Here is a 15,115-nt window from a genome sequence, read left to right on the forward strand (position 1 = left end):
ACCACTGAGGAGCTAGCTAGTAAGGATTCCACTAGCTTGCAAAGGTGGGCAAAGAGCTAAGGGAGGAAACTTCCCCAAAGGGCCCTGGATGCCTCTGGCTGGATCCCCTCACTGGAATTTAACTCTTGTATGCACATGGCATCGTGCTCTCAGCCGGCCGGACAGGCTTCACCCCACCCCCTCCTCCATCCTTACTCTTTCACAGGTGACGGTAGGCAAGGTAACTGCTTCAATTCCATTCAAAGTGCTTGCAAATAAATAACACTTGGTACAAATGGGCCATGAAGAGCTCATTCTCCAGTTCCGCAATTGCTCCTAAAGTACAAAGAGCAAACCTCTATTTTCCCCCAGACAAAAGAGTCCAGCCCTTTCCAGCAAAGGGTATGTGCTTCCTAAGGTTGCTTGGGGTTAAATTATTATGCTCTCTTCAAGGACTCTGAACTGAGAACTTAAAATCTGTCTTGTCAAAGGCCTTCCTCTCTGATCCAATTAAGCCTGGGAGGCTCACTCCTTCCGGCAGATTCCCTTCCAAAAGGGCTCTGATCTGAGAACCAGGAAAGGCAGCTGCCTCTGGAGACCACCCTTATTTGGAAGTAAAACAGTCCAAGCCACTTTAATGCCAGGATGACTCCCTTCATCTATTGACATGAGAGGGGGGTTGAGGGCGTGATCATTTTGAAGAGCTGTGCCTTAATGTGGCTTTCATGATAAGTCATTTTTGAGTGAGTGTATTTGAAATTTTCCTACTAAATGCGAAGGGGTTTCAGGTGGCTCTGTCCGGTTCGCAGACAATGCTGTTTCTCTAAGCTATTTCCAAACAGCCTTCGCTGAAATAGGCACAAGCCGCAGAGAAAGCAAGCTGTACGAGCTTAACTCACAGAGCCAGCCGTGCATTTGGACCTCCCAGCCCTGGCCTCGCTCCCAGGAGGACCCCCCACTGAATTCATTTTGAAAGGTCTGGGGGTCAGCTCAGGGGCCCAAGTGGAAGGCCAGTCAGAGGCCAGGAGGGACGCACAGCACGATGTGCTGGCCCTTAATTCCTGAGTACAGACTGGAAGAAAGCTGGGTCCGAAGGCAGAGCCTTCCAGCCCGCCCTCCACCTATGAAAAGGCTGGGCAGGCCCTAGCACGGTCTACGGTGCAGCATGACATGGAAACATGAATCCAGTCTCAGCTTCTAAAGATGAGTCACGTTCCTTTTAGGCTGAAGAAAAATTTTGGAAAATATAAGGAAACAATCCTCTGGATTATGAAGAAACGTGAAAGTAAGAACCCTCTCCCACCTTCCACCCCCGCTGCCCGGCTCTCCTGGGTGCGTCTCGCTGTCTCCCACCTTCTGCCGTGTCCAGAAATGCTTGTTTCCTCACCCGAGCATCTACTGGGCTAATACGGTCTCAGCTGCTGGGGATAAAGCACAGAGCAAGCCAGACAAAGGATAAACCTCGAGGGGTTCATCCTTTGATTGTGCTGGGGGTGAGAGGGAGGGCAGGAGGTGAAGACAGCCAAGAAATCAGGGAATTTGCACATAAAACGGTTGATGGTATGGTTGGAGGGGTATACTATGGGACCACACAAGAAGGGATCTGACCTAGATTTGCCTGGGGGGGGGCAGTGTCCAAGAAGTCATTAACACAAAGTTTAAGAAAGAGCCCCTTTACCAGATACTGAAGGCATTTGAGGTCCAGCTGTTAAGTTGTGCCAGTCATGGAGGTTGCCAGTTTTTTGGGTCTAATCAAAAAGCCTAAGAGCCTAAGCCATCAGGCTACTTAATTCAGAAACTCAAAACCACCACATGGAACATCTTTCAGACGACCAGATCCAACTAACGTAGAAATGGCAGCAACACCCACGGCAGACACACCTAATCAATCATGGTGCTTTTTCTTGCTGAGCCAGGACGCAGCCCCAGGTTCCCTCTCAAGGAAGAGCTCCTGTCCCCATACCAGTGTAGGCCCCTGACCTCACTCCTATGGAATAACTGCTGCGGGCCAGTTATCGGATTCAAATTAATCTTCAAAACCATGTGAAGATGGGTAAAGAAACTGAGGCCAAGAGAATAAGTGACTTCCCTGAGATCACCCAGCTATTGTGTGGGCATGAGCCACACTCAGGCCCAAGACCCCTCAGGTCAGACCCAGGGCTCGTCTCCATGACATGTTCAATAAGCAACAAAAGGCAAGCGTGTCTGGGGAAGTAAAGGGCCTTCTGAGCCTGAGTCTCGTGTCCCCATTGGAGTTAGAAGGCAGGCAGAAGAAGGGATGACCACCTTCAGTTTCTAGAGCGGGCAGGCCTACCTCCCACCAAGACTCACACAATGGGGTACCCCCCAAACAAGGAGGGGGTTTCAGATGTTCAACAGCCAGAAACACAACAAATGCCTGTTATTATTTCTGTTCCCTTTGGGCCAAAGACACCTGTGTCTTTCACCCCTTGGCAAGGCACACAGTAGGCACTCAATAAGTGTTTCTGAAATGGATGCAGGTATGCATGAGTTTTTCCTCCTTTTGGGAAATGAAGGCCTTTCAGGATACTCTACGTCACATGCCCCGGGTAGGACTTCTAACTGGAGAGTGAAATTCGACATGACCGGATTCCCCATTTGTGCCTCACCATCACCCCTCACCCCTGCCCCACTCCCTGCTCCTCTGAACACCTGAGGCCTACAAGGTTTGAGCTTTTTATGCAGAAAAGCAACACATTTCTAACTGATAAGAGGCATCCCCTCCGTGTTCAGGTTGTAGCCAGTCCCAAAGAAATCCTGCAGCCTCCTTTGAGATACAAACTCATTTCCTTCCAGAATCCAGACCACTATCTGACACCCCAGGCACACAGCCCCACGTCTCTGAACTCTCCGATTTCCAAGCCAAGGCTGGCGTCGCAGGCACACGACCTGCAGGCACACAGGTCCTCACACTTAAGGCCCTGCGCTTGCTTTTAAGGCTCTGCTGTCACTGTCTCGAAATCCTTAACAATTTTAGAACAAGGATCCCTGCATTTTCATTTTGCACGGAGACCCTCAGATTAGGTAGCCTCTCCTATTCAGAGACAGCTCGCCTGGTGAAAAGAAGGCGATCGCTACACAGCTCGTGTCATGAGCCATCAGAATCCACAGTTCCCCGTGTGGAGGGCACAGGTCTGTTGCCCTTCTATGGGGCAGCGGGCTCCGTGCCGCATCATTTCAGAGTAACCTGATGGGTCTCTGCAGGCAGCATGATCCCACTTTAAGAAAACTGAGGCTCAGAAAGGCAGCCTAAAGCCTCCCCGCTAATAGAGACAGAGCTGGATAAACGGCACAAACCGGAAACTCCATGATTTTAGCATTCTGACAGGAGAAAAACATAAGCACGTCCATGTCCTCTTTTATCATTACAGTTCAGAAATGCTTTATACTAATTTCTAATTGATACTCAGAAACAGCAGCTGGGCTCACATCTGCGTTTTCCCCGGACAAATCATTTCCACTCTGGAAGCAAGCACTGGAGGAGGACTCCTCGGAGGGAGACTGAGGTCCGCTTCCAAGCTTCCCACAAAGGTCTTTTATTGACTCTGCCCCCGCCCACCTCTCTTTCACTTTCCTGAGGAAAAGCTCCCCCTGAGAGCTCTACTGAGTGGCCCCTTTAGTTCCTCAGGTGCACACAGGTGTGGTTCTCCTTCCCCACCCCCACCTCTCCATCCTCACTGACACCACCTCAGACACCCTCATCTCCCTAGTGTCCCTGACTCCTATCCTCTCCTTTCTCAGTCCTTTCTCCATATTGTTTCCAGCAAAATCTTTTAAAAACTCTTCACTGGCCCTCCACTGCCTCCAGGAAAATCCCACATTCCCCATGTGGCTTAGAAGGCCCTTACTTTTTCCTCTCCAGACACACTGGCTTTTTGGTTATTCATCAGGGCCAGGCATCCCTGCCACAGGGCCTTTGGACGTGCTGTCCTCTGCCTAGAGCACTCTTCATTCCAATACCCTTGTAATTTGCTCCCTCACTTTATTCAGGTCTCTGCTTAAATGTTACTTTCTCAGAAACAGTTTCCTTGGCTACCCTTTACAAACCAGTGCACACGCTTGCACGTGCGTGCGCGCGCGCGCGCACACACACACACACACACATCATTTTCCATCCTTCTCACCTGCTTAATGTTTCTTCAGGGCACTCCTAGCCACTGGCACGTGAAGTTTTTAATCTGTTCACTTGTTTAACACCATCTCCGCTACTAGAACAGGCAGCAGGGAATGTGGCATCCCCGATACCTAGGACAGTTTCTGGCACATGAGTACACAACAGATATCTACTGAGTGAATAAAGGAATGCTCTAGCCCTGTCTGCCTCTCCTGAGTCGCCTGTCGTCACTAAGCCGGTCCCAGACCAGCCTTCAACCATGTCATGCTTACACTAGGAATTCTGCCTGGCACACTAGAGAAAACTTCCACCAGGAGTGTCCTCGACCGCCAGGCCTGGATACGGTCCCTGTGAGCTCTCATGGTGGTAGATTACATAACAACCCTCTGTGTTGGTTCGCAACCTCGGGGTCCCCCGGGTGAAATTCGAAATTAGCCCCCGTAAGCAGAGGGCAAGGAGAGACCGAAGAAAGAGGCAGCCCGCTCCAGATTGGTAGGTGGCAGGTTTAATAAGCAAGAGCACTTAACATTCGACGCTTGTCTTGGACGGCGCAAGACTTGCAGATTTCCACCCCCGCCCACGAGAACCTTAAAGTTTAGATGGAGGCCTTACCTGGCTTCAGGCACGTATCCCTCCAGATGGGCTCAACAGCACACTGCTCGCAACGCTGCGTCCTTGAAAAGGGCTCGCACTGTGGGAACCGTGGGCAGAACGTACATTCCAAGGACGGGGAGGGGCTGGGGAGCCTTCCATTGCCCCGGCCAGCTCGCTGGTCGAGAGGCGGTCACGTTCTCTCCGAGACCTCCTCCAACACTGTGTTGGCCCCAGTGGTGGGACAACCAACCTCTCTTAACTGACCTCCCCCAAACCTCATAGCCGAGGGAACCGAGCCCTCTTCCGGGGAAGAGCGTCCTGACTGATACCGACCGCGCCGGAAGCTCCTCCTACCGCTGCGCCCCCTGGTGGTCGGACACGCACCAAGGGTCCCTGGGAGCGGGGATTGTTCCCCCCCGGTGGTCCTTACGGGTTTACTCCCCAAATTCAATTGTTATAAAAATGGACCAAAATGAAGATAAAAAGAAACTTGCTGTTGCTGCGAAAACTAAGTGCAATGCTTTTAAGATGACTTAATAAGAAAATAGCTTTAAAAAAACTGCTTTGAACAAGATGTGGACCAAACATACACAGAAGATTGGGGCATATACAGAAATTTTTTTGAAGTCTACAATTCTGCACTCAGACTATGTAGAAATTGCCAAAACTGAAAGTTACAGATAATAAATTATGAATGGGGTTTAAGCAAAAATGACCACAGAGCCCTGCACTTAAAAATGATGTGTTGGGGCTTCCCTGGTGGCGCAGTGGTTGAGAGTCCGCCTGCCGATGCAGGGGACGCGGGTTCGTGCCCCGGTCTGGGAGGATCCCACATGCCGCGGAGCGGCTGGGCCCGTGAGCCATGGCCGCTGAGCCTGCCCGTCCGGAGCCTGTGCTCCGCAACGGGAGAGGCCACAGCAGTGAGAGGCCCGCGTAACGCAAAAAAAAAAAAAATGATGTGTTAGTACACATTTCTGTTTTAAGTTAAAACAAGCATGTTTCCTTTTTTTTTAATGACTCCCCACTTTAGCCTATTTTTTACCCATTAACAGAATCAGCAGCCACACTTGTTACTGGCATGTGGCTGGTGTGTCACCCCTCACATCCCCAAGCCTGGACCGGGTGGTCTTCACCGTGGTGTCTGGCATCTGGCACTAAGCTGGCACATCATAGGCCCCTGATAAATGTCTGCTGAATGAATGAATGAAAAAAAGAAGAGAGCTTGGGGAAATATGGCCAATATCCCAAATCCTCAAGCTCTCTTTGGTGCCCTGAGAGAAACAGATCTAAGTTTTCTTTCTCTTTTCTACCAAAGACTTATCTAGCCAAAGGGCTACGGAGACAACTTTCACATTCGATGCATGTAATCTACCACCACAAGATGAGTCTGAGAAAGCAGTCAAACGATCTCGTCGTCTCGTTCGCCGTAAGACGACGTTAGAAATACACACAGGCTGGATAAAGAGCAAGATTAAGGTAAGTGTGGCAGTTGGTGTTTGCACTTTGCACAGGGCTTTTTTTTTTTTTTTTTTGGCCCAGGTAAGACACATACACACACCATCAGGGAGCTGTCAGGACCAACACACAACATGAATACAAACAAGAAAAATACGTCCCATGTATAGAGGCACTCCTGAGTGTATGGGTTATCACAGACTCACTAGGACTTGTACTAGGGGTTGTTGAGACTCTTCTCCTTGTAGGGCCTACGTTAAGCAATTGGGTGGGGTTGGGAGTAGAGGAAAGGAAACATATATTATAATATATAGGTCCCTCCCCTAACAAATTTAAAATCTATATCGGAAAAGCAATCACAGAGGGACTTCCCTGGTGGTGCAGTGGTTAAGAATCCGCCTGCTAATGCAGGGGTCACAGGTTCGAGCCCTGGTCCGGGAAGATCCCGCATGCCGCGGAGCAGCTAAGCCTGTGCGCCTGTATGCCACAGCTACTGAAGCCCATGTGCCTAGAGCCCCATTCCCCACTCTGTCCTGCCCTGGAGCTTTTGTTCCTGGAGCATCTGTCTCCCAACCAATTTTAAATGTCCTTCCCGCAGCCAGGCGGAAGGTCCTCCCCGAGATCTCTAAGCAAAGGATCCTGCCTAACCCACCATTCACGTAGGCTGCCCAAGAGGCCCATGAGGAGTGGGACATTTGGTTGTTTTTTGTTTTTACAAAGGGGCAATAAATTCCAAGTAGTTTGCTGAGTCAGGTAGCACTGTTTATAAGTGTGTGCTGGTATTCAGGCAAAAACCAGCCCAGCCAGCATCTCTGCAGCAGTCAGGGAGAGATCACAGACAGACAGGAGCCAGGGAGAGCTCAGGGGCAGACAGAGAGACAGCAGTAGGGAGAACTCACAGACAGACGGCAGCTGTCTCATAGCTCAGGGTCCTGCCTATAAGGCACTGTTTTCCCTCTAGTAGAACTGAAGGAAGGCCAGAGATGTAGTCTCTTCTCTATTAACTTTTAGCTCTTAACCTCATACTTTGTCCCCAAGCCAATAGTGATGAGATTTGGGCTTTTAGATGTGCTATTTATGATATATTTCCCAGTGAGAGAAAATGTGACAACTCTACCTCTGTGTCAGAGATTTTTCTTTGCCCACGGTGTCCTTATCATTAGGAAAATGTCATTCCATGACAAGTGAATTTGACAAGAAGGAAGCATCTTGAGAAATTCCGGCTTTCAGGTGGCTTTTGAAAATAAGACCTAAAATACAAAATCCTCTCCCGTGAACATTATCTAGAAGCTTCTTACGAGCTATCGATAAGGAAGAAACCAACCATGGATATCCTTATAAAGCACTTTTTTTAGGTTTAAAAAAAAAGAGAGAGAGAGCAGTGATTTGCAGAGTAAATGTGCCAGGTGGCTGGGAGCTTAATGGCTAGAGTCAGTGTGTTTCCATGGGGGTGGGGGGGAAGGGATGGGAGGCAGACTGTGGGAGTCTGGCTCCACTCTCACTGGATAGGCTTGTGTAAGTCAGGTAGCCTCTCTTAAACATGGATTAATGACAGTGTCTCCTCCATTGGGTCACTGTGTCATGGAAGTAAAGTGCTGAGCGCAGTGCTGGGTAGGGACAAGAGTCAGTTCCAGGATCATCATCATCACCTCACAGAGAGATTCCTGGGCATTTAAAGGCCACACCCTGCAGAGCCCATAGCAGCTCCTCAACCAGCTGCCCCTCTTTCTTTCATTGTCTCGGATTTTGGCATCCTGTTGTGAGCTCTCTTGAACAAAGGATTCTTCAACTGTTAAAATTAAGAGCTCGAAAACCACTGATGTGACATCTATTTAGAGTAACACGGGACACAAGATGACTTCAAAAGGCGTCCTGCTACAAACACCTGGGAAACTTAGACAAAATGTTAAAAGAATCCTTTGAAACGCAGAGTGTATAAGAAAGTGCGGGAGGTAATACCAGAAATAGAAACTGGAAAACGAGAAGAGTGAGAGCGAGAAGAGTGTGGGTGAGGTGGGTGTGTCCTGGTGGAGGGGAGGGGTGGGAGGCAGAAGAACTGTCCTGATAACCCAAGGGCTTGGATTTTAATGCCTGATGGGGACACGAGGGAGTTGGAGGACAGGCATCCTTCTCAAGCACAAGTGAAACAGCTACAATAAGTGATGACACACTCGGCCACAAAACAAGTCACAGAAAACACTAAAGAGCTGATGCCATATAGACTCTGCTCTCTTAACCCGGTGGATTTTAATTGGTAACAATAACATAGCCAAAAGCAACTGGTACATGTGCAAATTTTAAAACACTCTTGTAAATAACCTGTGTGTCAAAGAGGAAATCATATTGAAAATTTGAAAGGAGTCAGAATGAAATAAAAGGTAAGTATCTACACTTGGAAGAAAGAGCTAAAACAGTATTTTGAGAGAAATGTTATAGCTTTAAATGCTTATATTAAAGGAGGAGGAAGAGGATTGTGAAGAAGAAGAAGATGGAAATCGACGAGCTCAATGTTCAATTCAAGGAATTAGAAGAAAAACAGACTAATATAGAAGACCCACAGAAAGAAGACGTGTGTAGAAAATAATGATAGGAACAGAAATTGATACACTAGAAAGCAAAGAAATAGAATAAACAAACCAAAAGGCTGGCTCTTTAAAAAGACTAGTAAAACAGGCAAATCTCCAGGCAACGTTGATCCAGAAAAACAAAAAAGAAAAGATATAAATACTATAAAGAATGAAGACAGGGCTTCCCTGGTGGTGCAGTGGTTGAGAGTCCGCCTGCCGATGCAGGGGACACGGGTTTGAGCCCTGGTCCGGGAAGATCCCACATGCCGCGGAGCAACTAAGCCCCTGCGCTACAGCTACTGAGCCTGCGCTCTAGAGCCCGCGAGCCACAACTACTGAGCCCATGTGCCACAACTACTGAAGCCCGTGCACCTGGAGCCCATGCTCTGCAACGAGAGAAGCCGCCTTAGTGAGAAGCCTGCGCACCGCAACGAAGAGTAGCCCCCGCTCACCGCAACTAGAGAAAGCCTACGTGCAGCAACAAAGACCCAACACAGCCAAAAATGGATAATGAATAAATAAATTTTAAAAAATAAAATAAAATCTGCACACACACGTGCACAGAGCGATCCATCTCAGCCTGCTTGTCACATAGACAGGTAAACCCACCTGGAATCCCCAGCAAGTTGGTGGTGGTTACGGGTGGGGGAGTGATGGGTGGGTGGCATATGGGAATCAGAGAGTAAGTAGACTGATCTCAAGCCTTCTAGTGACAACACCATGCTCTGATTAGGGACAATCAGCCCCTGCGAACTTTTCACAGGCTTGTCTCTTCTTCCTAGGTACATCCAGGTGATGCAAAAATCATTCTCTACCCCAGTGAGATTGTCTTCCAAATTCTCTTTCCTGATGGATCAGGCCAGATATAGTATCCACTGGAGCACAGGGACACATATGATGTCTGAAAAGTCTGTGATTCGGGGCCGGGGCATGGGTTTTACTGGGGTCTGCGTCCTCCGCAGGGCTCTGCCCTCTCCAGGGGACCCCAAGGGACTACTTGTGCCTTAACCATCTCCCAGTTATCCATCAGGACACCTGGCTATGCTCATCCTCAGTATAAAAGAGGGAAAGTTCACATACATCATTCTGGAAGACAGTGAAAATCTGTGTGTCCGGGCCCTTATCAACAACTCTGGCCATGCCACCTTCTATGATGAAAATGGAGACATCTGGTAAGCTTGGGTCATGAGTCTCAAACACCCCTCCCCGAGGAGAAGCAGTGTGATTAAGGTTTTGATTCCCAGTCTGCACAGCTGTCCTCTCTCTGGGTAAGCCTCTCTTTCTGTCTCTCATTCACTTATGAATTCATTCATCCGACTCACACATGGGGAGATGGGTATCATGATGGGCCAGTAAGACAGGTCCCTGACCTCAGATGACACACTATCCTTTTTGCACCATTGCTTCCCCGCCAGGAAATAGCAATCACGGACCCAGTAAGGTGGGACCCTTTTGGTTTCAGCTCTCTATATCATTTAAGAATCAAACTTCATGAGAATTACCTTAGAAAGACCCAGTGACCCTCTGTTCCAGGTGCCTCTAAGAGGAGGGTATGGTGAGTGCTTTGGAGGGGCGTGTATTGTATTTTAAAAACATAGCTTCTAAATATTTCATTGTAACTAACTTAGTTGTTATGTTCCCATTTCTGGTAATGGTGGGAAACCTCATCTTACCAATTCGAGGTAATTCAGTCGCTTCAGAATTTCTCTCCACCTCTTCGGTTTAAGAACTCTGTCTTTTCAGGATTTCTCCCTTGCCTTCTGCTCTAATTGGTCATGGAGTGGGAAATGCATATTGTCTTGAACCAACTTTATACTTCTTGATAGTCAAGGCCAAAATTTTTTAATTCCAAAAAAAGATTTTCATTCTCCAGGCCTTGGTTTTTAAGAATATTTTCTCTGCTATGAGGTTTTTCAACACCATTTCCTAGTTGACTACTTTGTTCTCAAGGGTATCTGCTCTTCCTGGAGGGCACTTTGTATAGAAATTGATGTCTGAAATACTACAAAGCTACAGTAATCAAAACAGTGTGGTACTGGCACAAAAACAGACATATGGATCAATGGAACAGAATAGAGAGCCCAGAAATAAACCCACACACCTATGGTCAATTAATCTTCAACAAAGGAGGCAAGAATATACAATGGAGAAAAGACAGTCTCTTCAGCAAGTGGTGTTGGGAAAGCTGGACAGCCTCATGTAAATCAATGAAGTTAGAACACACCTTCACACCATACACAAAAATAAACTCAAAATGGCTTAAAGACCTATATATAAGACATGACACCACAAAACTCCTAGAAGAGAACATAGGCAAAACATTCTCTGACATAAATCATAGCAATATATTCTTAGATCAGCCTCCCAAGGCAAAAGAAATAAAAGCCAAAATAAACAAATGGGACCTAATCAAACTTATAAGCCTTTGCACAGCAAAGGGAACCATCAACAAAACGAAATGACAGACTACAGACTGGGAGAAAATACTTGCAAATGATGCAACCGACAAGGGCTTAATATCTAAAATATACAAACAGCTCATACAACTCAATATCAAAAAAATAAACAACCCAATCAAAAGAAGAAGACTTAAATAGACATTTCTGTAAAGAAGACATGCAGATGGCCAATAGGCACATGAAAAGATGCTCAACATCACTAATTATTAGAGAAATGCAAATCAAAACTACAATGAGGTATCACCTCACACCAGTCAGAATGGCCATCATTAAAAAATCTACAAACAGTAAATGCTGGAGAGGGTGTGGAGAAAAGGGAACCCTCCTGCACTGTTGGTGGGAATGTACACCGGTGCAGCCACTATGGAGAACAGTATGGAGGTTCCTTAAGAAACTAAAAATAGAGCTACCATATGAGTCAGCAATCCTGCTCCTGGGCATATACCCTGAGAAAACCATAATTCAAAAAGAAATATATAGCCGAATGTTCATAGCAGCACTGTTTACAATAGCCAAGACATGGAAGCAAACCAAGTGCCCATCAACAGATGAACAGATAAAGAAGATGTGTCATATTTACACAATGGAATATTACTCAGACATAGAAAAGAATGAAATAATTCCATCTGCAGCAACATGGATGGACCTAGAGATTATCATACCAAGTGAAGTAAGTCAGAGAAAGACAAATATTATATCACTTATATATGGAATCTAAAAAATAATACAAATGAATTTATTTACAAGACAGAAACAGACAAAAAAAACAAACTTATGGTTACCAAAGGGGAAAGGGTAGGGGCAGGGACAAATTAGGAGTACTGTATTAACAGATACACACTACTATATATAAAATAGATAAACAACAAGGATTTACTGTATAGCCCAAGGAACTATATTCAATATCTTGTAATAACCTATAATGGAAAAGAATCTGAAAATATATATATAAAACGGAATCACTTTGCTATACACCTGAAACTAACACAATATTGTAAATCAACTCTACGTCAATGAAAAAAAACTTTTTAAAGAAGGGAATTGATGTCTAAAAGGGGGAAGAAAGTACTAGATACAAGAAGCATCTGGGAGTGGGGACCAGAAACTCAGTCAATTATCTCCAATAGCATCTGCTACATACAGTAGGGCCTCTTCTCCCTAACGACACTTAAATTTTATGGCCACAAGAGACCTAGGGAAAATCTACTTTCACATTCTTGTTGAGGAAACTTAGGGACAGAGAAAATGATGAGTCGTTCGCCCCAAGCCATACATAAAATCAGAGGCGAGCAGTTTTATGGAATTTTGACCCAGCCTGAAGTAAAGCATTCTTTTAAATTATCAAATAAAGTTTGCAAGACAAACAACATCTTATCCCAGCGCATCAAAACCCCAAGGGGAGGGCTTCCCTGGTGGCGCAGTGGTTGAGAGTCCGCCTGCCGATGCAGGGGACGCGGGTTCGTGCCCCGGTCCAGGAAGATCCCACATGCTGCGGAGCGGCTGGGCCCGTGAGCCATGGCCGCTGAGCCTGCGCGTCCGGAGCCTGTGCTCCGCAACGGGAGAGGCCACAACAGTGAGAGGCCCACGTACCGCAAAAAAAAAAAAAAAGAAAAACCCAAGGGGAACGATGGTGCTCAGAGCTGGGGAATGGCTGCCCCCCGCCTTGAGATTCTGATTCTGTAGGTCCGGGGCGGGGCCTGGAGATCTGCATTCTTTAAAAGCTTCCCAGGGGATTGTAGGGGTTGGCTGGTGCTGGAGCCCAGGCCGGTGTGCCCACCCGTCTCCCAGGGCTGTGGCACCCACTCGGGGCTGTAAGATAGACAGGGGACTCCGAGGCAATACGTCCCGTCCCCTCCAGGGGGCGGCTGCTGTGTGACACCACAGACCATTCCTGGGACTCCAGGACAGCCTCAACTCCATGAGGAAATGGGCCCAGAGATCCTGTTCTGGGGGAGAGCAGTGACCAGTGGTTCAACCTCTCTTCCTCTGGGCAGCCCAGCTTCCAGGCCCAGGCACTCGCCTCGTGGTCCCCTCCTGGCCCAGGAGCCCCTAACTTCTCATCTCCCGTCTCTTTCCTTGGGACCTGCAGACCTCTTGCCTTGCAAGTTTTTCGGAGATTGTGTTGACCACTTCACAGCTCCTGATTCTCCAGAGTGGGAGACATACCTCCCTTTCTAACCCTGGACTCCTCCCTCACGGGGAAACTGGGCCGCTTACAACCAAGAGGCTGTGGGATGTTGAAAGAGAATCGGTTCTGCTCAGAGTGCGCCCCGAAAATCTTAGCAAGGGGCCCGGGCAGCATCCTGCCTGCAGGGCCACAGGCCAGGGCCCGGGCCCCCGAGGGCCTCCGCTCTCACCCGCCGCCCGTCAGGGGCCCCCATGGCAGGAGAGCCTCCACAGACGTGTCACTGTTGCTTTTTCTTGCCCTTCCTTCTTGCTGCTGGCCGGACAGACTGAGTGGGAGAAGAGAAGCGCTCCCACTCCGACTACCCCGACAGGGCTCGGCCGCTCTGCGCACAGGCCGGGAGGCCCCAGGCGGCCCCCCCTGCCGCACTCAGCTGTAAGCAGTTCATTGCCAAGGCTTTCTTACTGCCTCTCCCAAGGGCAGCTGCATCTTCTCTCTCTGGGTCAAGCTCTCATCTCATTTGACTTCAACCAAAGTGGCTCCACGGATGGCATTTCAGGCATCAGAGACCTGGATGGGAGAGGGACTGTTCCTGTGTAAAGCCTCACACCCATCACGCCTGAAAGTTCACACCACGGGTCAGAGCGCCCCAAGCTGCTTCCGCCCGCAGGGGTGGTGGCACCCGAGAAGACTGCTCCCACCGCAGAGGGACTCAGCCCCTGACGGACTTCACGGTCAGAACTGCAGGCCCCTCGTCACTGGGAGAGAGACCCTGTGGCAAAGGCCCTCCAAGCCATTTGGGCACATTCAGCTGCTGCACCAGGGCCCCGCCGACCCTCATCCCTGCGGGGAATCCCACCTCTCCCCTGGTCCAGCCCCGCCTCCATTCCTCCTTCGCATCACAGGCCCTGGGAAGGATGGAGCGCCAAGCTGATTGGAGGACTGAATACTTCTCGGGTCATTTTTTGATCCCATCTCCTCAGGGAAGACAGAAGGCGTGGCTGAAGTTTGCCGGCTGTGTGGAAACTAAGCATCACCTCCACCCTCCAGACCCACGCTTGAGGAACCGCAGACCAGGCCTCCCTCCAGAGCTCAGGGTCCCACACAGCAAGGGCCCCAGACCTGCCTAAACTCGGGGTCCCTGGTGGTGGGTCCCGCCAGCTCCACAGTTTGGGTCTTTACACCCCCTGAGAAGAAGCCTTCAATTTCACACCATTCCTGGGTGTTCTAGAGGGAGGCTTAGCCCAGAACTGGATACCTCCAGGCTGAGACAGATCCTAACCCTGGGAAATGGGGAGGGCCTCGTGCAAAAATTCTGATGGGAGCCATTTAAAGGGTTAGAAGCTAGCATGGATCCGCTCCCCTGCAGAGTGAAAGAAGACTCCTCTTTGCCCTCTCCATCAATGATAATAAGGAGATCCTAATGTTCAACGACTTACTGCTTTGTACAGGCACTTAATCCTCACAAATACCCTATGAGTAAAGCACTGTTATGATCTGCATTTTACTGAGGCACAGAGAGGTTAAGTAACTGGCCCAAGGTCACACAGCTTGCAAATGGCAGAGCCAAGCTATGAACCTAGAAATTCTGGCTCCAGAGCCCAGGTTTTTAATACATTACATGCATCACAGCCTCTTGTCAAGGTAAAGAGGGATGTGGTTGGACAGGCTGGGCCCCATGGTGAAGGGACTTAATAGTTTGCACTCGGCTCAATGGGCAGTGGGAAGCAACAGGAGGACCTAGCGCTGGGGAGTGACCAGAAGAAGTTCTCCTTATTGGAAGTGAACAAGGCAGCCGTTA

General features: G+C 48.6%; 1 protein-coding gene across 1 annotated transcript in view; it reads left to right on the forward strand.

Annotated features, from left to right (window-relative positions):
- ERICH6B (glutamate rich 6B) overlaps positions 1 to 15,115 on the forward strand; it is a gene marked incomplete at both ends in the record, with an annotated part of 34,010 nt that overhangs the window by 16,336 nt on the left and 2,559 nt on the right. The window contains 3 exons of the mRNA XM_082859794.1: positions 1,203 to 1,311; positions 9,513 to 9,598; positions 9,750 to 9,902. Of these exons, the coding sequence (XP_082715920.1) occupies positions 1,203 to 1,311; positions 9,513 to 9,598; positions 9,750 to 9,902 (348 nt within the window). The remainder of the gene's footprint in view (positions 1 to 1,202; positions 1,312 to 9,512; positions 9,599 to 9,749; positions 9,903 to 15,115) is intronic.

The sequence above is a fragment of the Leucopleurus acutus genome (genome assembly GCF_964270905.1).
Source record: "Leucopleurus acutus genome assembly, chromosome: 18".
NCBI classification, from domain to species: Eukaryota; Metazoa; Chordata; class Mammalia; order Artiodactyla; family Delphinidae; genus Leucopleurus; species Leucopleurus acutus.